Source organism: Bemisia tabaci, chromosome 7 (assembly GCF_918797505.1).
Source record: "Bemisia tabaci chromosome 7, PGI_BMITA_v3".
NCBI classification, from domain to species: domain Eukaryota; kingdom Metazoa; phylum Arthropoda; class Insecta; order Hemiptera; family Aleyrodidae; genus Bemisia; species Bemisia tabaci.
The window spans coordinates 1,844,939-1,866,219 of NC_092799.1; the positions used below are offsets into that span (position 1 = coordinate 1,844,939).

Genomic DNA, 21,281 nt, shown 5'->3' on the forward strand with positions numbered 1-21,281 from the left:
ACATATTTGAATGTGTGGAAATGTGTTTCAGGCGGAAAGAAAAGTCGTCATGCATCACGATCGAGGACGTGAACGCGGCGTGGTGGTCGGCCTGCGACAAGATCGGCGTCAGGCGCAAGGCCGAGGATGCTAATCCAGATGACATCGCTCAGGTTGGAGAAGCTCTTCAAGAAACCGCCAGGCTCCTCGTCCGATGGTAAATCATTCGCCATTTTTCATTTTTCATTTTCCATTTTCCATTTTTCATGTTCCACGTTTCATTTTTCATTTTTCATTTTTCATTTTTCATTTTTCATTTTTCATTTTTCATTTTTCATTTTTCATGTTTCATGTTCCACGTTTCATTTTTCATTTTTCATTTTTCATTTTCCATTTTCCATTTTCCATTTTCCATTTTCCATTTTTCATTTTTCATGTTTCATGTTCCACGTTTCATTTTTCATTTTTCATTTTTCATTTTTCATTTTTCATTTTTCATTTCTCATTTCTCATTTCTCATTTCTCATTTCTCATTTCTCATTTCTCATTTCTCATTTCTCATTTCTCATTTCTCATTTTTCATTTTTCATTTTTCATTTTTCATTTTTCATTTCTCATTTCTCATTTTTCATTTTTCATTTTTCATTTTTCATTTTTCATTTTTCATTTTTCATTTTTCATTTTTCATTTTTCATTTTTCATTTTTCATTTTTCATTTTTCATTTTTCCAATTGTCGAATGTCGATACGGCATTTTCCTATAGCACGGCAGAGCTAGTGGAGCAGTAGCGTGGCGTGAAGGATCGATTGTCGATACTTCACCACTTGAGGCTGTATAGTAAAGAATCGATTATCAGGGTGTTTGTTGCGAACACCTTGATAATCGATCCTTTTCCATAGATTTTAATAGCAGATCAATCGATGAATCGCAAAGCACGCCACGCCACTGGTGGTGGGCTGACGACCAGGAGTTTGAAATGAAACGAGACAGTGCCACCTTCTGAGGGGCTGCGCGAGGATAGGGTACCGTGGCAGTTAAGTGTCGGAGAACGCTAGATACCACTGTTAAAGCGAATTTTGTGTACGTAGGTGTAGGTATATGTGTATAGAATACCATTATGGGGAGAGTTTGGACAGCTCGATTTATGTAGTTCTTATGGTCCAAAAGGGTTATAGGACATTTAGTCAACCATTTTTTGTCCGCGCACCTGTTTTTCCAGTTATTTACGTCCACGCGTTTTTTCGGCACGGGAGTTTTGGTCCACGTGCCAGTTGAGACCCAAAGTTAATTGGCCCACATGTAAATACAAAAGACAATTGCTCACGACGTTTTTGGATGAAAATGTAAAATGCCTTTGAAGAATGAGGGTTTGCTTGTTTTTTTGTTTTGTCTGTTTGGTCCAACGGAGAATAATATATAGTTGAGAGTTTTGGTAAAAATGGGGGAGCGTCAATTCCATGAGACAGAATTCACTAAAATCTCTCTATACCTCTTTAGTGTACCTAACAGGACTTAATTATCTTTCAAGATTTCCCCCCCTTGTTATACCTGAACCGGATAAAACTCCATATTTGCCTCAGCTAAAGGCTCTTAGATTTTTCCAGTGTACGATAAGTATCTTGATTTATTTTGCGAAGAAAGCTCTGTACTTTTAAAGGATGCCTGTCATTCTTAATACGTTCAATTTCGTATAATACTGTGCAACACCTTTGTTGTGAAATAGTTGCTTCAGGCGCCGCCGCACGCTGGGCGGGCGGCCAGCGCGAAAAGCGCATTGGCGCCTACAAACCTAAGTGGATACCTCAAGCATTGTGCTATGCATGGAGTATCCACTTAGGTTTGTAGGCGCCAGTGAGCCTCTCGCGCTGGCAGCCTACCGCTCCGCTCTGTTAGGCTTTAATATTTATACTTGCATAGTCAGCGTTTTTTAACTCAGGGTTTTGAAATGTTTGCACACTCTGCATTGATTATTCTCACTAAATTGATGGGAAAAAAGTATGTATCAATTTATCAAAGGAGAATAATAATGATATAATGTGTGTTTTTTAAATATTGGTGGTTCCGTGTCAAATTTAATGATTTCCAAAGCACTTTGATTTTTTCTTTTACATTTTGTGCTTTTATTGTGCTGCAGCGAAGTGTACGCGCATCCAAACGCTCAAAATTTGACGTATTTTACAAGCGTCTTTTAGGATTAAGACTTTGAAACTGAGAAAATTTTTGCAAAATCAAAGTTTTATGCGTGCTTTTATAATTTCTGAAACGACAGGTAGTAAGAATTGTGAAAATTGGTACCACCGTATAATTCGAGTTCATAGGTTGGTTGCCGTTTTGGGCCCCACCCAGGAGCTACATGCCCTGATGAAATCCAACCTCTAAATTTTCGAGTTGTCCATACTCTCCCTATAAAAGTACTCTATGTATATATCTATACTACCATTTTCATGTATAAAAACGATAAATGCTCCGATGAAATTTGGCAACGGCGGATGTGACTTGATTTTTTCCTGCTTAATCCGGCCCAATTTGTCAGAGCTTTTTAGGGTGTGCAATCTCCAACCCACCCCAGTTAGGTGATAACGAAAAAATAGCGCACACCACGTGCAATCAATACGAACTTGCGTTTATGTAAATTTTTCCCGGAACGAAGCAACATTCTCAAAGTATCAATCAAATGGAAAAATCACATATGAGGTCGTTGAAACTTAATCAAGGAATCGAAGCCATTGATCCGAGCGAGATTAAACTCCGACAGGTACGTTCGTAATCCACTACCTGGCTGTTCGCTCTTTTAGCGTTGAAATCTGAGGGATGCATGTTCGGCTTCCGAGCGTAAGCTCGAGCCAAAGCTTTCGGACATATCGATGAAAGCACAGCCTCACTGTAATAAAACTTCTGCAGTGATCAATCAATGTACCCGTAGGAAGTAGGTAAACATGCATGTTTTTGGGTGATATGGTACCTATAATTTTTCAGTTAACGTTGCCGCGCTGGTGTAAAATGGACGTATTTCTGCCAAACGGAACTATGTGCATTAAGACATGAGCCCTGATTCCCATAAAAATATGTACATAATAGGGCTCACATCATGATGCACATAGTTCCGTTTGATAGAAGTACGTCCAAATGAAAAGTGATTTTCTGGGTAGAATTGACTCGTCATGAAATCAAGGAAAAAAAAAGAAAAAATCCAAAATTAAGTATTATAAAGTATAGCACTGCTGACTCAGTGAAAATTGTTTCAACAGTATCAGCAGCTTGAATACTCGTCAGCTGTAGCCGAGATTGTCGGTCTTGGAACTCGTAGCTGCTGAAATCCGGCATAATTTTTGAAAGTTCGGCAATGTACTGTTTTGCCGACTCGATCGCAAATGAGTCGTTCTCTGTATAGGAACGACTTTAAAGCTTTGCTATGCCTTTCAGGTCGTGCAACGGTTTTCATATTGGTACCAAACCAAACAAGCAGCAACTTAGTCCATTTCTTCGGAAAAAATTAGAAAAAATATGGAATATTTGTAGGTAAGGGTAAAGTGGCGGTCTGGTTCTTACATTTGACGTATTTATGCTAAAAGAAACCAGAGACGTGAAAATGATGGGAGGTGCTCTGCTCGTTTGAGCTGCATAAGAATCAATGTAAAACGGAGGGCGTGACTCCTTTTTGGAAAATGGAAAACTGGGATTTTACATTTTATTAAAAGGAAGTAAACGCCAACTGTATGCGGCACTCATGAGCCGTAAGCCTGTGACAACAGCATTTTGGGCAGAACTCATGAGTTTACGCAGAATCTACGGAAATTATTGAATTGCTGATTTGACAATTCAATTGTTAGAAAAAGTGACTGCAATGTTTCAATGTAGATTTTAAACACAAAAATGCTACTTTAACCACCCCCGTGTGGTTAAATTAGCTTATACAACAGTGGTTAAAGTAGCATTTTTTTGTTGTAAAATCTACTTTTCAATCATGTTGCAGTCACTTTCTTTTAGGAATTGAATTGTTAAATCAGCAATTTAATTTTTTCTGTGTCGTTGAACTCGTCGAGCCCGGTCGTCACCGCTGACGTCACTGGCGCTTTATAATTCTCTTTCATTCTTACGACCCTCAAATAACGAGCACACTTCTTCTTCTGCACCGGTCTCTGGTTCTTTTTGGCATACACGTAGCAGGCAAATGGTAAAATCAGGCAATTTTTCAAATGCCTTGGCAAATAGTCAAATTTTCTAACTTAGATTGAAATTCTGCTTCTTTCCTTATTTTTAGACAAAATAATTCATTGCTCCTGCAAGAAAAAATTCTCGGTAAAAATTTGCACACTCGACAATAGTATTTGAAACAATTTCTAGCTCCTGAAGAGACACTGATCTTGAAATTTTCAGCATGTCGTAAAATACAGAATTTTTGGAATTTCAACATTTAAAAATATGAGGGGCAATTGAAGAGGAAAAGACAAACAGAGTTCGTAGGTTTGATGAGTTATTTTTCCAAAAATAGTGAAAACTCGTGAGCTCTTTGCCATAAATTCACAAAATTTTGTAGACCGTCAAAATTTGACTATCTACCTAGGCATTTGACAAAATGCCTGATTTCACTATTTGCCTGCGGCATAAATACACCCAATTTATGCCAACTTTCAACTGCATGGCTTATACGTTGTTTCTACAAAGAATATCTGAAATTCTGACACGACTTTGAGTGGAAAAGCGTAGGTTCCGTTGAGTTTTCCTGATCTTTAATGTGCTTGGGGTGGTGGTGCGTAGGTTCCACCTGAAGCCGGACGAGATCCCGTTGCTGCAGCAGATCGACACGACCCAGACGCACATCCGCGAGGTCTGTCCGACGGTGGTGAACACGACCCGGCTCTACTGCACTCCCACCCGCTACCGGAGATTGGACGGCGCCTGTAACAACATCCGCTACCCACTCAGGGGCGCTGCCCTCCTCCCCTTCAAGCGCCTCCTTCCCGCCCAATACGCCGACGGTAATCCCTCTTCATTCACTCTTATCGCCCCTCATCCCAGTGCCCAAGCCTCACTCATCGCTTATCCATATTTCCCCCATTTGAGGCTATGCTAAAGAATCGATAATTCAGGAGTTCGTGCCCAACACCCTATTTGGACCGAGATTGACAGAAAGGAACCAAGCCACATCAGCTATTGCCAAGTTAAACTGGGCAATAGGTCATTCCTCCCAGGAAGTAAACAAACATCGATATATCGAACGAATTTTGCTGAATTACGAGCTTTGCTTTTCTTTCTTTGAAAAAACAGAGAAGTAACAGTGCAGAAGCATACTTCAGCAGTCTATTGGCGTAAAAATCTCTTCCAAAACTCGTGAATTAAAGCCAAAGGAGACTAAACGGAAAATATCGCATTCGATTAGTATTGGTCGAATGCGATATTTTGCATTCAGTCTCATTTGGCTTTAATTTGCGGTTTCCGGAGGAGGTTTTTCGCCAATAGACTGCTGAAGTATGCCTCTACACTGTTACTTCTCTGTTTTCTCAAAGAAAGAAGAGCAAAGCTCGTAATTTAGCAAAATTCGTTCGATATATCGATGTTTGTTAACTTCATGGGAAGAATCACCTTAAATGGTTTACGAGAGAACGTTTGTTCGGATTTCTTTGACAATTTTAAGGAATTTGCCTCGTACCATGGAGAATTTTCACTGAAATTTGCACGAAAATCTGCACGACCGTTTTCATGTAAAAAATTAAATTGCCCGATTAAATTTGGTAATAGCTGATGTGGCTTGGTTCCTTTCTGTTTAACGCGGTCCATTCATCGATTTATTTCCATAACTTTAAATGACGAATCGATCGATGAATCGCAAAACACGCCACGACGCGACGTTGCGCTTTGTCTCGTGCCTACTGACGGCGCACGGTGGATCGGGTCGATAGGAGAGGTCGGACAAAATTTAGAAACTTTAAAAGCTTGTAACTTTGATTCTGCAAAATTTAGAGCTTCTAAAAGTGGCTCCACTGGTTTCCTCGTGAAACTTTCCTCTGGGAGTTCACCTCAAAATTTAAAATGTGACGAAATAAACAACAAAAGTTAAAGTTTTAGTCAAAAATTTCATGTCCAACATCTCCAATTGACTCGATCCATCGTGCGGCGACGGAAATGTTGGTGTCAATTCGCATAAATCCCTCACATTTGTTATCATATTCGTAGCACTAATTTTTATTCATGACGAAGTTGAGAGAGGGCTCTGAGCCTTTTGTACCCTATAACCGTTTAAAGAGCCTGTAAAAAAAATATTCCATTTTTGGGGGAATTCGGTGATTTCTATTAAATGTAGCCTGAATGAAACCTTGTAATAAGATAAAGTCCTCTTTGAAAGTGTAGCTAAGTTCAAAGCTCGTTTTGTCAATGCAGCGTTGAAAAGTTTAAATTATTCAGGTACTAATTGAACGGTACTAATATTTTCAAGTTCTTCGCGGTTGAAAAAACAAATTCAGCTGATCTCTCTTTACTTTCTAAGACACCGTTACGTCAAGCGATGTCTCGAAAAATAAAACGGGATCAACCTATGTTTTTTTTTTTCAACCTCAAAATCCCAAAATATAAGCATTTTGCAATGGTAAAACATTTAAATTTGGACCGCGTTAAGCAGAAAGGAACCAAGCCACATCAGCTATTGCCAAATTTAACCAAACGATTTAATTTTTTCCATGAAAACAGTTGTGCGGATTTTCGTGCAAATTTCAGTGAATTTTCTGCACAGTACAAAGCAAATTCCCTGAAATTTTCAAAGGAATCCGCACAAACCTTCTTTAGTAAAAAATTAAATTGTCTCGTTAAATTTGGCAATAGCTGATGTGGCTTGGTTCCTTTCTGTTAAACTCGGTCCATTTGTGATGCTGTATTGCCAAGACGAGCTTTGAACTCGCGCTAAAACTTTCACCGAACGATTGTCTCGTCATAAGGTTTCATTTAGGCTACATTTGAACGAAATCACTGAGGAGCACGAAAAAGCCCCTTTCTTGAGAGGCTCTTTCTGGAGAGCAATTTGGTTGCAATTCGGTAAAACTTCGGATCAAAACAAATCTAACTTCTTCTTAAGTATCTACATGGCCTATACTGCTCATAACATGCTCTTTTTGACCCTAGTGAAAGTGTTCGATTAAAGCTTAAAATCCAATTTTTCGACCAAAGATAAAAATTGTGTACACAGAAATATTTGCCTCCGTGGGCAGAAGTTCCATTTAAGGGATGCAAACTATAAATATAAGGTGATTCGACGGTGCCATTTTTGTGTCAAAGCGACGTGCGATATATCGCATCAATTGGTTCCATTATTTCAGCTACTTGTCATTTTTTTTCGAATTTTGAGATCGCACTTCTGTTGTCGTGTGTCTAAAGAATTCATGTACCAAATTTAACAAAGAAATTCAACGTAATAAAGGCAGGGTTTTTTTTTTTAAGGAAAAAAAATCGCATTCGGTACTGATATCAAAACTGCATTCGAATGCGATTTTTTCCCTCTGAAAAAACCCTGCCTTTATTACGTTGAATTTCTTGGTTCAATTTGGTCCATGAATTCTTCAGTCTCATGACAAAAAAAGTGCGATTTCAAAATTAGAAAAAAATAACAAGTAGCTGAAATAATGGAACGAATTGATGCGATATAGGTATCGCACGTCGCTTTGATACAAAAAATGGCAACCGTCGAATCTTTTTAAGCGCAAATTACTGGACTTTCATCTTTGTAGAAAAACCTCATCATAATTCGAATGACATTTTTTCTGCTTTCAGGCATCAGCGAACCCCGCAAAGGACACATCGAGAAATTCTCGCTGCCGAATGCGCGAACCGTCTCCGCGCAGGTGCACAAAGACGTGCAGAAGCCCACTTACCGTGACGTCAATTTTATGTTCGCCGCGTGGGGACAGCTCATCGATCATGACCTGACGTTGACGGCTGAAACTAAAGGTACGCTGCCGTGCTAAGGAAGAGCGCCGTATGAGCCTTCAGACGTTGCCAAGTTTCCTTCGGTAAAAACGGAAATTACTGAGAAATTTGTAAATATTTTTCCCCAAAATTTTCAGGCAATTTCGGGCGCACTTTGATCTAAAATATCTGAAACTTTCAAGGAAAAATGTGCATGCATGTCGCCGAAAATGCATGTTTTATTGAGAGAAATTTGGCAACTCTCGAATGTTCATACGGCATTTTCCTTAGCACGGCAGTACGGGGGTTGACACTCATGCTCCATCCTCTAATCTTCGCCAATTTCCCTGAATCGATACCAATTTCCCGCGGACACAATTGCGATAAGGACGGAGCTCCACCTCTAACAATAAGCTTAGTTATAGATGGGAGGGTCACCCACCTCTGCCGAGAAAACTTGTGTAGGGGGGGATTTTGCGATAACAGGAATACATAAAGCGAATTTTATTTAGAGGTTCGGTACTATTTTCGCTCCCGAACCTCCGAGCTGCCACTCTGTTTGAGTTCGAAACTTCCGATTCGGTGACTAACGAATCGCACCGTTGGTGCTTGATTTTGGTACCACGTCGCGAGGTGGCTCTAAAAAAGGTTCGACCTATAGAAAACCAACGGATCTGATTGGTCGAATCTGGTAACAACGGTGTCCAATGGTGTTGGTGATTGATGAGACAACCCGGGACAGAACTTCCCGAAGAGGTTCGGAACTTTAAATAAAATTCGCTTCAAGTAGTGTCGCCAGTTCAGTTTTTAGCATTTTTAACGATTCACCAGTAATTCATTTTTTTAAAGAATAAACATATACCTATCATTTGGACGTATTTCTGCTGAACGGAACTGAACGCCATAGGGGGAGAAGGGTGAAGGGAATGAGGGGTTGGAGTGGCGGGTTCAGGTGGCCCGTCCTATGCTGCCGTACTAAGGAAAAACGCCGTATGAACCTTCAGGCGTTGCCAAATTTCCTTTGATAAAACACAAATTTCCTAGTAAACTTATGAATATTTTCCTTCCAATTTTTCGGATACTTTTATTCGCAAATTCACATAAAGTTCCTGAAAATTTCAAGGAAAAATACTCATAACTATTCTTAAAAATAAACACTTTATCGGGGGAAATTTGGCAAATCTCGAATGTTCACACAGAGTTCTTCTTTGGCACGGTAGTATACTCACAATGCTTTTTGATGGCGATTAGTTTGGTTTAACAGAACGTGCTATCTGGGATAATAAAATCATCAAAGGAACTGAAATTAGCGCTTTGTTCCGTTTAGCAGCAGTGCGTCCATTTGAAACTGTTTTAAATTTGTGGGTCTGTGAAGATGTCCGCAAGGAAAATATGAATAAATGTACTCTCACTAAGGCTTGTAGACTTCTAAATGGACTACATTTTGCATTTTGGAACTATAAATTCTAGCCCGGTTTAAAAACAACGTATGTGCCATTAGTTCCTCTATGCACATAAGTATTTTTCCAGAAGAGCCAGAATTTATAGTTCCAAATTGCAAATTGCAGTCCAAATGTTGTTTCGCCTATGTAACCGACACGATCATTTTTTTTCTGTCGGTTGCGCATGTCATGGCACAAACTCTTCGCTGAAAAGAATCGAATTCATTATGCGAAAAAAAGAACCATATTCTTCATAGTTGCGCGTTGTTCTGAGAAAAATTCTCGCTGCATCAAGGAGGTTCATTCCACTCGATGGATTCCTCCCCCCGACGCGAGGTAAAAAGTTGTGTTCCCTTCGTGACAGTGACATTGTTTAAATCGTGACAAGCGGGGAAACTGCGCTACTTACGGGTACCAAAGGATTTTCGTCATCGCAGTCACAATTACAGTTCTTCTGAAAGCAAAAAGTATTTCCTTAGGACAACAAGAAGTTACAGAGGAAATGTTCAGCTCGATATTTTAATTGAAATACATTTGATTTGCCGAGTGCGGTGCTGTAAAATGCCTTAATTTAGCTGGGTATGCAACCTGTGATACTTTTCATCTTAACGCCGCGCGGGCCGCGCCGGCTCGCCATTCCGTAATTGTTTTCCCGGGGGGGAGGGGGGGTTGCGGATTTGTGTTACAAGCACATTACGAGGAAACGGGGGGGGTGGAGGTAAAAAATCCTATTTTCAGTGCTAAGTATTTTATTCATGACCTCCAACCTGTGAGTATAAGAGTACTAATTTTTGTTTTAAATATTTTTTTCAGACCCTGTATCCCGTCGAGACATTGAGTGCTGCCACGGTGCAAAGCACGCCAACTGCATGCCGATCGAGCTCCCGCCTGAGGATGAGTTCTACAGGAGTCATTCTCAGTCCTGCGTCAACTTTGTCCGTTCTCTCGCTGGTGTCCGTCCTGACTGCCGACTTGGTAAGCCCCCACACCCCCTTTGATTCTACACTCTCGGATAAAAAAAAATTAAGGCAGGAGGTATAGCTTGGTTTTGGGAGAAATACTAATTTGGGAATTATTTTTTAGTATTAATTATTTTCGATAGTTAACATATCATCATTAGATTGTTGATTTTTACGAGGTAATTCGTGCGGTTTAGTACATTGAAAAAAAAATTCCGGCCATGGAGCCGCTACCCTGGTAAAAATTGGCAGTAGAATCTGTGTTCCAAAATACCATAGACCTAAAGCCGGTTGTAAGATTTTCAATAGCTTCTATGGCCGGATGCACAATTTCTTATAGCCTTTTATAGCCGATGGCGATTAAGCAACAGCCAGGCGACGATAAAGTGTATGCTAAATGTTACTAATAACGGATGCTAGGACTTATTGAGTTTTTGGACTACCGCTCTATTTTTGGGGCGTAGTATCTTGATTTATTTTGCGCGGAAAGTTGCGTACTATTGAAGGATGCCTTTCATTCCTAATAATATGTTGGAGCGCCTTCAATTTCGTATGATACTGTGCAATACCTCTGGTGTGAAATAGTTGTTTCAAGCGCCGTGGCACGCTGCGGCGCGGCGGGCGGTAGCCAGCGCGAAAAGCGCATTAGCGCCTACAAACCTAACAGGGATACTTCAAGCATTGCGCAATGCGTGAAGTATCCCTGTTAGGTTTGTAAGCGCTAGTGCGCGCTTGACTCTGGCAGCACGCAGCGCCGCTCCGCTCCGTGTTAGGCTCCAATATATAATCTCGCGGAGTCAGCGTTTTTCAACCCATGATTTTAAAATGTTTGCACATCCTGTATGGATTATTCTCATTTTAATTGATGAGAAAAACATATGTATTAAAGGAAAATATAATGTGTGTTTTGTAAATATTATGGTGGCTCCGTATCAAACTTAATGATTTCCAAAGCGCACGAATTTCTACACGATTTCTTATAGCCTTTTATAGCCGATGGTGATAAAGTGTAAAGCCAGGCGATAGGAGCTATAGCCCGGCTGTATACTTTTTTTATCGCTTCGTATAGCCCGGCTGTATGATTTACTCCGCTTTCTACAGCCAGCTATATGATTTTCTATTGCCTTCTTTAGCCGGCTATAATAATTCCAATGGTATTTTGAAAAGCAGCTCCTATCGCCAATTTTTACCAGGGAATTACGGGCTATATAGACATACCGTCCGTTCCGGGCTCAAAGGCCGAAATTTTCGACTGCTGGAGCCGTAGCTTCGATTGCTCCGGGTTCAGAGGCCGAAGGTACGGCTCCAGCAGCCGGAATTTTCGGCCTTCGAGCCCGGAACGGACGGTATGTCTATATAGCCCGTAATTGCGGCTCCCACGACCGGAGTTTTTTTTCAGTGTAATACAAATTGTATGTCCATCACTTTAATGGACTTATAAATATGTTACTAGATACGGCGTATCCATCAAGATAAGAAGACTCGAGGGGCGGAAAGCCGAAACATTTAATGGAATCTAACCAAAGAATATAAAAGGTCTAACTTAAATACTGCAAGCTTAGGAAGAACGCCGTGTGAACATTCGAGAGTTGCCAAATTTCCTTCCATAATATGTTTATTTTTGAGGAAAGTTATGAATATTTTTCCGTGAAATCTTCAGGGACTTTGGGTGAAACTGCGAACAAAATTACCTAAAATATAGGAAAGAAAATACGCATAATTTTACCAAGAAATTCGTGCTTTATCAAAGGAGATTTGGCAACGCCTGAGGATTCATACGGCGTTTTTCCTTAGCACGGCAGAATAGAGGAGTTGATTCACGCGAGTCTGTGAGAGAAAGGAAAAAATTTTAGCGATTCATTTTTACATCTACAGCATGCGTCCATGGATTGCCTATTCTCACTTACATACTTACCCACAAAATTTTTGGAAAGTAATTGCAGCACCTACGACCCAAACTGTAGCCCGCAATGAAAATATCGAAGTAATTTTGCAATTCAGAGCAATTATTTTAACAAGAAATTGCATTATTTTCACATTATTCGATTGATAAACGCCAATTTTAAACGACCCAGAAAATGAGTTCCGTATGTAAAAAAGGTAGGCAATTCGCAATGCAAACAAAATTACCACTCATTTCAATTTCATTACGATAAATTTAAATACATGGAGCCTCTTCGGTACACGGACTTTATGTCCACTTCTTTTACGTCTACAGAATTTTCGTCCACAATTTTTACGTCAACAGCTCTAAAGCCCACACTATTGTTAAGTCCATTACATAAACGTCCACTAAGTTAAGTCCACAAACGTAAAGTCCACTAAAATCAAATTCAAGCGTCATATTTTAGTCCGTGTGTAAAATTATATTGACAATATCGAAATAGTACAGTAAAATACAGTAGTACATATTTCTTTTTCATCAGTTTAAAAGGGAACAATCAATGCAGAGAGTGCAAACATTTCAAAATCATGAGTTGAAAAACGCTGACACCGCGAGTTTAAATATTTGATCCCAACACAGAGCGGAGCGGCGTGTTAGCAGCGCAGAACGCGCACTGGTGCCTACAAACCTAACGGGATACTTCACGCATTGCGCAACGCGTGAAGTATCCAGTTAGGTTTGTAGGCGCCTGGGCGCGTGTCACGCTGGTTGCCTGCCGCGCCGCAAAGCTTTAAGCAACTATTTCGCGTCAGAGGCGTTGCACAGTATCCTACAAGATTGAATGCGCACGAAATAACTAGTTAAAGAAGGCTTTCAATTTTGACTGCATCTGTTACTGAAAAATGTTTAATTTGGCATTGGAGTGTTTCCTAGGCTCCCGCTTTGGCTTTCATCTTATCATATCCGTACACTGTACACATGAACATATATTTTTATCTGCTCTTAGAGTCTGTTCTCTTTCATGACTTGATTCATGAATGAAATGTTTTTAAGAATGAAGGTAGTAGTAGTATGCATTTATTTTTGAGGTGGTTCCTGTCATTTAAATGAGAAGAAAAAAATTTGGACATAACATGTCCACAATTTGGACAATTTTCGACATATTCATGGTTAAATCATATGGACTTAATAAAGACTAGACTTAACGTTTAGTGGACATAAATAGCGGTGGAAATTTCTTTAATGGACGAAAGGTAGGTGAACATAAAGTCCTGGAAGCGCCCCTTCAATGATTATGCGAAATACACAATACTCGGGTTCAATAGCAATATTTATACAATGTCATTGCAATTGATTGAAATATGTGCTCCTTGGAAAGTAGGTACCTCAAAATGATGGACCCTTGTTAGTCTCTTCTCGCGCTCACTCTATTTATGGGAACTATTTGTTCTTTACAGGATACCGGGTTCAAACCAATGCTTTGACTTCCTACATCGATGCTAACTTCGTCTACGGTTCAAACGAGAAAATTGGATCATTGCTGCGAGAGTTCAAAGAGGGAAAATTGAGGACGATGCCAATTTACGAGGGACTCAAACCTATTTTGCCCCTGAAGAAATTCCAACCCGACGATGGCTGCATTCGACCTCACAGAGATTTGTTCTGCTTCCTTGCAGGTGAGAAAAATTATTTCGAAAATCCTCAAACATGTAAGAGGGTCCCAAGGGTCATGAAAATCATCTTTATCCGCCAACTTGTCAACGTTGGCCTCTTATTCAAATGACTGGGGGCGCTTACTACTACATTATACTGCCGTAACGACCTCTCAGTTACCCCTGTAAAAGAGAGAGCCACTTTTTTTGAGGTGACGAGTAAATATCAAACAAAACGTTAGTTGCATCACGGTGTCTCTGGCAAAATGTTCCATACAAATAATTAATTGTTGAATCAATTAATTTTTTCAGTCAAAATTCTTTAAATTTCGTCATTTACCTCACGAAAGAACGTAACTCCATTTGAATGCTGCCAAATTTCCCCTCGCAACTGGCACACCAACCAAAAGAATCTTGGGCATTTCTACCTGAAAATTAGCCGGATTTTTCCTCAGATTTCAGGCAAAAATCTGAAAAATTTGGAGAAAAATCTGAAAACAATAATTGGATTGCATTTTACAAAAAAGAACCAGAAGCATTGCAATGATGCTAAGATTGTGCATTTTCATCCTTTGCAATAAAATGACTAATTTCATGAGAAAATATGAAATTTACTCGATAATTTTTGTCTTAAATTTACGGTTTTTAGCGAGTGAAATAGAAACTGTCAATGGATAAGGTTTTCCTCCCAATACAAAAAGAAGTCGCACAATCTTTGCAACGTTGCAATGCCCCCGGTTCCTTTTTGCAAAATGCAATCAATTCAATTGTTCGGGTACATTTTTCAAATTAATCGATATTTTGAGTAAATTTGACAACCTTGGAATGGAGTTACGTTTCTTCGTCCGGAAGACTACGATTTTCCGAGCGCAACCGGCCATATAATAATCAGTTTCAAACGAGACATGTGCTGAACAAAACGTCCTATAACTCAACGAAACACTCTGACATTCATCCGAGTGACTAGATACCTGGGCTCGTTTAGGAAAGTATTACGGCCGGATCTTACCTTGCTGCTCTTCCTTTCCGAGGCTGCGACAAAATGACTTGACAAATTTTTCAACTTTACTTTTAAAATTGCCTCTCTCGAAGGGCGATCACCCATAGAGACCCCGATCTCGGTGATAGTATCGGTTCAACGCTGCCGGCTTGAAATTAATAGGACGCATTTCTGTCAAACGGAACTATGTCCATTATGACATGAGCCCTGTTATGCACATATTCTAATGGGTCTCAGGGCTCATGTCTTTTTGCACATAGTTCCGTTTGATAGAAATACGTCCGATTTTGAAACTGATGTTATCAAATGAAATATTTCGAGGCCTCGTGAAAGTGGAACTTTTAGCAAAGTTGCGACTATAGTCATGAGATTTCAGTTTTGACGAATGCAAATCAGGGAAACGATAATCTAATTTCTTGAAAGTCACGCCAACTTCACACGTGAATGCGAACAGTTTTTGAAACGAATGATTGATTCGAGGATTTCAAGACGGGCAAATTTGATCAAAATCTTGAGCCGCATGAATTGATTATCCTCCTCATCATTCATTACGCTTATAAATGAGTCCGCGAGATCACAGTTTTATATTGATGTCTACTAAATAGATTCCTCTATCGGATCAACGAATTTCGAGCGAGAGCAGAAGGAAAATTCACAATGCTGTGGGGAAAATGATTTTATCACGAGAAAATGAGGTATAGCAGCTTAAAGATGAACAGGAGATACGCTGGGAGCAACGGAAATATATTTTTGGAGGAGATGAGCAGGAATTTCTAGATAAAAGAGGGTCCGTAATGATAGACTGCGTCAAATAATGGAAGTCAGAAATAATATGACCGAACCGTTAGCCCACAGTCGTATTAATAACAGGATGACAGAGGGAAGGCTGCTAAAGATGCTTGATTGGGTTCCTCCTGGGAGGATACAAAGGGATCACCCAGTAAAAGTGTGGCTCCAGGGAATAGTACATGAAATGAGGGAGTGCCAACTCCTTGAAGGACTTTGGGAGGAAAGCGTCTCAGAGTGCCAGAGAGCACTGAGCAAGAGACAAGAGGCGCTTAGCCATTCATTTTTCGAAATGAAAGCCAGTGGCGTGGCGTGCTCTGAGATATACCGATTGATCGGTGAGTAAAAAATCGTAAAAAAATCACAATCTAATGTCAAAATATCGCGATTTTTCCGTTGAAAAATGCTGCTTGCGCTTAAGACCATTTTTGAGGAGATTTCAAGCGGGAGAAGTTCAAAAGAATGTCCTGAGAATTTTTACCACAGCCCTCAGACAAAATATTCCCACTGGACCGACCCTGAAACCCATTGGCTTCACGTATGAGATGATTAAGTAATTAATCAACATCAATTAAGGACTCTCGCTGTGATGTCGGACCCTGGCGTGTATTTTTGGCACTCTATGATTTAACTTCCTTTGAGTTGGCCCTCGTCGATTCAAACCAACTTCCGAACCCCAATTCTAACTATAGCCCGACGGAAATCGAAGTGAAAAGAAAGTGAGAGTTGGAAAGCCGCAGCGTCTTTGTCCGTGACTTGAGCTGATCTATGATTAATCAGTCAGGAACAATGCTTCTACTTTGCGGATTTTGTCAACGGACGTATGGAGATGCCAGTTGATACAGGTGAAGAATAGAAAAGAAAGATGTACAGAGCGTGCGGCCCGCTATTGTTCGCGCTTTGCTGCGCCGTGTAAGAAAACTTGTCCAAGGAGGGGACATGCTGTGACAGTTTGAACCGGCCAAACTGTCATCTCTTGCGTTTTTATTTGACGCAACCACTTGAACAAGTAGACGTCCTCTTGAAGCTTTATCTGTGATCTTTGTAAATTTCTTCAATTAAAAAAAATAAAAAAGTAAAAAGTAAAAAAAAAAAATCGAGAAAAAAAATCGAGCATATGTCTATTAAAATATATTGACTCTTGCGATGGTCAATTTTTTCCGTGGGGAATTTGTTTAAGGAACGGGAGTTGACAAGAGTTAGCGAGAGCAAACGGAGCGGGTTTAACACAACAAGTACCAATTATTAATGTACCTAAGTGTTGAATTTAAAAAATTTCAGTTCGTTTACCGTGTTTTGCGTGAAATTTTGATGAAAAAAAATAAACTGATTAGGAATTATTTGGCATTCAGGTTCATTTTCTTAGAGGAAATCGCACCTGCGAAAAGTTATCGAATCGACGAGAAAAACTTTTCCATAGGGGAATAAGCAGAATGAGTTGGAACATGGTACATAACATGTAAAAGAAAAGATGGAATGATTTTGTTACCTTTAGGCTATTAACTTGTGCCTTAATTTTCAATTTAGCAGTAAGTTTAAAGCACTTGGCGAGAGGTATACAGTCTGTCGGTAATCCAGGATTGCGCGGAAGGTCTAAGAAAATATATGAGGGTTGCGCGAAAAAGACACAAGGATTACGCTAGTAGAAACCTTAACATCAGCTACAGGAATGCGTGAATTTAAAATGAAGTTAATGTAATGGAGAAGTTTGGCAAAACAGGAAACAGTTGAAATATTGAAATTGAAATTGAAATTGAAAATTCAAATATTGAATAATGGTCGTGAGTATAAAGAATTTTCCTAGCTCTCGGGAAAAATATTATATCGGAAGAAACAAGGCAACAATGGAATGCTCATACGGCGCGGCGTCGAAACACAACATGGGCCTTTTAAGCTCTATTATTAGATGGCGCGATAATTTTAACGCGAGTTCGAATTATCGCGCCAAACACAGTGCGACCGCCGTTAAACGTATACTAGCGCCTGCAAGACTGATTGAATACTTCTCGCATTGCGCCAAACGCAGTGCATTCGGCGCACGTATAAATACACGTATACATATTGGCGTCTACAGAATGTAGGAATGCTGTAGGACTGCGTGTCATCATTCTCGACTTTCGGCTCCAGTTTTTACCATAATAATTAAAGGAAAAATAGTATACTCATTGTAAAGATTAAAAAACTCGGATGCTATTTAATTTTTTTTTTTTTTTTTTTTTTTTTTTTTTTTTTTTTTTTTTTTTTTTTTGTTACATTTAAAGAAAATAGAACGAACGAAAATATCGCGTGGAAACTTTCAATACCTACTTTTATTTGAGATGATTCAGGTAAATTCGCGGAAACTTTTCAGAAAAACTTTGTATAGTTTTTTAAAAACATTTATTAAAAATAAAACATAAAAGTGGTGCATAACGTTGCAATCAGAGATAAATGAAGGTTTTCTTTCGGGTGCGGGGTGCCTTCGTCGGATTTTGAATCCATTCATCTCTTAAAAAACACGGTTGTTCTACGATTTTTCACGTGTAATTTTTTTAATGGTTGGTGACCGCACATAGTGGCCACAGGCCTTAAGTTCAGTTTTTAAAGGTCTATGAAAGCTCTCTGGATCATTCGTACTCCGAGGGCTATCCAGCGAAGAGATACATGCCCGCAAGTGATAAGGGAATGGAGATGTTGCAGGTGTGAGGAATTTGCGATTTGACTGTTGATTCATATGTAAAAGTTCGCGAGAAACACGATGGTGCTACTGGTTTTTTCTGAAATCAACTCCCAAGCTCAAAAAAAAGCTCTCAAGTTGAGGCCAAAATGGAGGGGATATCCCACCCTACCCTGAGAGTCCAACTCTACATCAAAACAAACTCTTCATGCAAAGATATAGGGAGCAAATACATTAGCAGGGTTGCTGTGTTTTCAGTTTTGGAGTCCCCTAATAAAGTGGCAGCCCTGTCAATGTATTTAGTATTTCCTGATTTATTTATTTTTTCTTCCTGGTTGTTTTGTTACTTCTCTTCCTTCAGGCTATGTACATTTCGGAATATACCTATTCCATCTTCAGGCCACTTCACCACTTTACTAGCACTATTGTGCGCGTTCTATATTCGATAAACTTAGGATGTTAAAACACTTAAAAGTTAAAAAACCGGAAAATAAAAATTAAAAATTACGCATAGACTAAAAAGACTGCCCGAGGCGCGACCGATCACTGATTACTTGATTTTTCCTCCTCGGCTCTTGTCCACGGGGCTAAGGAACGTGGCATTATCAGAGGTGTTACTGTCGATTCGATTTGGGTGTTGAGGATGTTGCCGGATGTTTTCGCGCGCTCGATTTCCATTTGTTCCAAACTTCCAAAGAACTGAGCAAGTTTGTAAATCAAATAAATAAACTGGAAAAAAACCTACGGTTTAAAGTTGAACGAGGAGGGGACAGACTGGATTTCATGGATCTAACATTAATTATCACAGACAACAAAATCAAAATAAAAGTTTACAGGAAGAAAACCTACACTGACTCCATTATCCCATATAACTCCCATCACAGTTGGGGACATAAAATGGCAGGCTTTCACTGCATGATATATCGACTTTTAAATCTACCACTCGAGAAGAAAGAGTACAACGAAGAACTAAATACAATTATCACTATAGCCATAAACAATGGCTATAAAAAAGAAGACATAATGAGAATACTAAGGAAACAACGGTCTCGCCAAGAAGCTAAGGTACTCTTCAATAACAACATACCAAAAAATAACAAGTGGATTGCCATACCCTTCTGCCAAGGAATATCAGAACAAACAAAAAAGATAATCCGGAAAGAACACAAAACCACCAATGTGACCTACCATAACAATCAAAATTTAGGACGTCAACTCATCAACACGAAAAAGTCCCATACAGATAAATTAAATACCAGTGGGATTTACAAAGTCAGCTGCAAATGTGGAAAATATTACATTCGGCAAACAGGGCGTACCATAAATACCCGCACCAACGAACATTTTTCCAACGCACGCCTCAAAAAATCAGGACACTCCTCACTCAGCGACCATCTCATAGAACAAAATCATGAATACAAAAAATGCCAAATTGAGGTGATACATACATGTAAAAAGGGCAAAAAAATGAACTTGTTGGAACAAATGGAAATCGAGCGCGCGAAAACATCCGGCAACATCCTCAACACCCAAATCGAATCGACAGTAACACCTCTGATAATGCCACGTTCCTTAGCCGCGTGGACAAGAGCCGAGGAGGAAAAATCAAGTAATCAGTGATCGGTCGCGCCTCGGGCAGTCTTTTTAGTCTATGCGTAATTTTTAATTTTTATTTTCCGGTTTTTTAACTTTTAAGTGTTTTAACATCCTAAGTTTATCGAATATAGAACGCGCACAATAGTGCTAGAAAAGTGGTGAAGTGGCCTGAAGATGGAATAGGTATATTCCGAAATGTACATAGCCTGAAGGAAGAGAAGTAACAAAACAACCAGGAAGAAAAAATAAATAAATCAGGTAATACTCATTTATCAACCTGGTAAAATGAAAAATTCACAAAGTATTTAGTATTTGCTTTCTATCTTTGCATGGAGAGTTTGTCTTGATGTAGACGTGGACTTTCATGGTAGGGTGGGATATCCCCTCCATTTTGGCCTCAATTTGGGAGCTTTTTTTGAGCTTGGGAGTTGATTTCAGAGAAAACCAGTGGCACCATCGTGTTTCTCACGAACTTTTACTTAATAATCAACAGTCAAATCGCAAATTCCTCACACATGCAACATCTCCATTAACAGTCTTCTGCGATGAAGTTATCTACCGCAAACTAGCAAGGTTGCCAGATTAACACTTCCTCGTTGAATATTGAATTTTTGCGCAAACTTGTGAGTTTTCGGTACCAATCTGTACCAGAAAAAGTCGCGCAATCCTTTGCATCTCCAAAAAGGCAAAAAAAGGGTATTCGCGGAAACCATCCTAAAGCCGCCTGGTCCGTCAAGGGCGACCAAGCCGCTGGACCAAAATTGAAGCGCCCTCAATTTCCGAAGATGCTATACGGACATCCATCGTGCTAGAATAGTTACATCCAGACCGTCAGGAGTTTTGAAATCAACGTTCCGTCTTATCAGCCGCGCGCGACCGTCTGAAAACTGTCGGATGACTCCTTACTCTACTTCCGATCTTGTAAGTGCTATTAAGACGTTTGGTGATTTTAAGTGATATTAACCTTGTCTAATCTTGTCTGTAATAATTCATTCCATCGTTTGTTTGATGTGCATAGGAGACAACCGCGTGAATGAACAACTGGCTCTGACCATGCTCCACACAGTCATGCTGCGGGAACATAATCGCATCGCCGACCAGTTATGCAAACTCAATCCGCATTGGGACGATGAAAAGATCTACCAGGTAAGGAGGTTTGCCTAATTGTCATATTTTAGGCACCTCTATTCCATTTTTGAAACAAAAGTTCGAGTAAGTGGTTAAAAAATAAGTAAATCGCTAGACAGCATATCGATGGCTAAAGTCAAAAGTTGCTTACCTCCAATTTCGGTGTTGAAAAATTAACCGACGAATTTTCTTAGTAAATTTTCTTCGCCCTTTCAAAAATAATATCCGTAAATTTTGGAAAGATGTTCTGTTTAGTGTCTTTTTGAAAAAGGAAAACAAAATTGGAGATTTCGGAACCTTGCAAT

At 39.6% G+C, this 21,281-nt stretch overlaps 1 protein-coding gene across 3 annotated transcripts in view; it reads left to right on the plus strand.

Annotated features, from left to right (window-relative positions):
- Nucleotides 1-21,281, plus strand: part of LOC109036742 (chorion peroxidase) — a 41,264-nt gene that overhangs the window by 2,950 nt on the left and 17,033 nt on the right. For all 3 annotated transcript variants that reach the window (XM_019051099.2, XM_019051101.2, XM_019051100.2), the window contains exons 3-8: nucleotides 32-196; nucleotides 4,738-4,958; nucleotides 7,738-7,914; nucleotides 10,128-10,289; nucleotides 13,616-13,834; nucleotides 20,867-20,994. In XM_019051099.2, coding sequence (XP_018906644.1) covers nucleotides 32-196; nucleotides 4,738-4,958; nucleotides 7,738-7,914; nucleotides 10,128-10,289; nucleotides 13,616-13,834; nucleotides 20,867-20,994 — 1,072 coding nt within the window. The remainder of the gene's footprint in view (nucleotides 1-31; nucleotides 197-4,737; nucleotides 4,959-7,737; nucleotides 7,915-10,127; nucleotides 10,290-13,615; nucleotides 13,835-20,866; nucleotides 20,995-21,281) is intronic.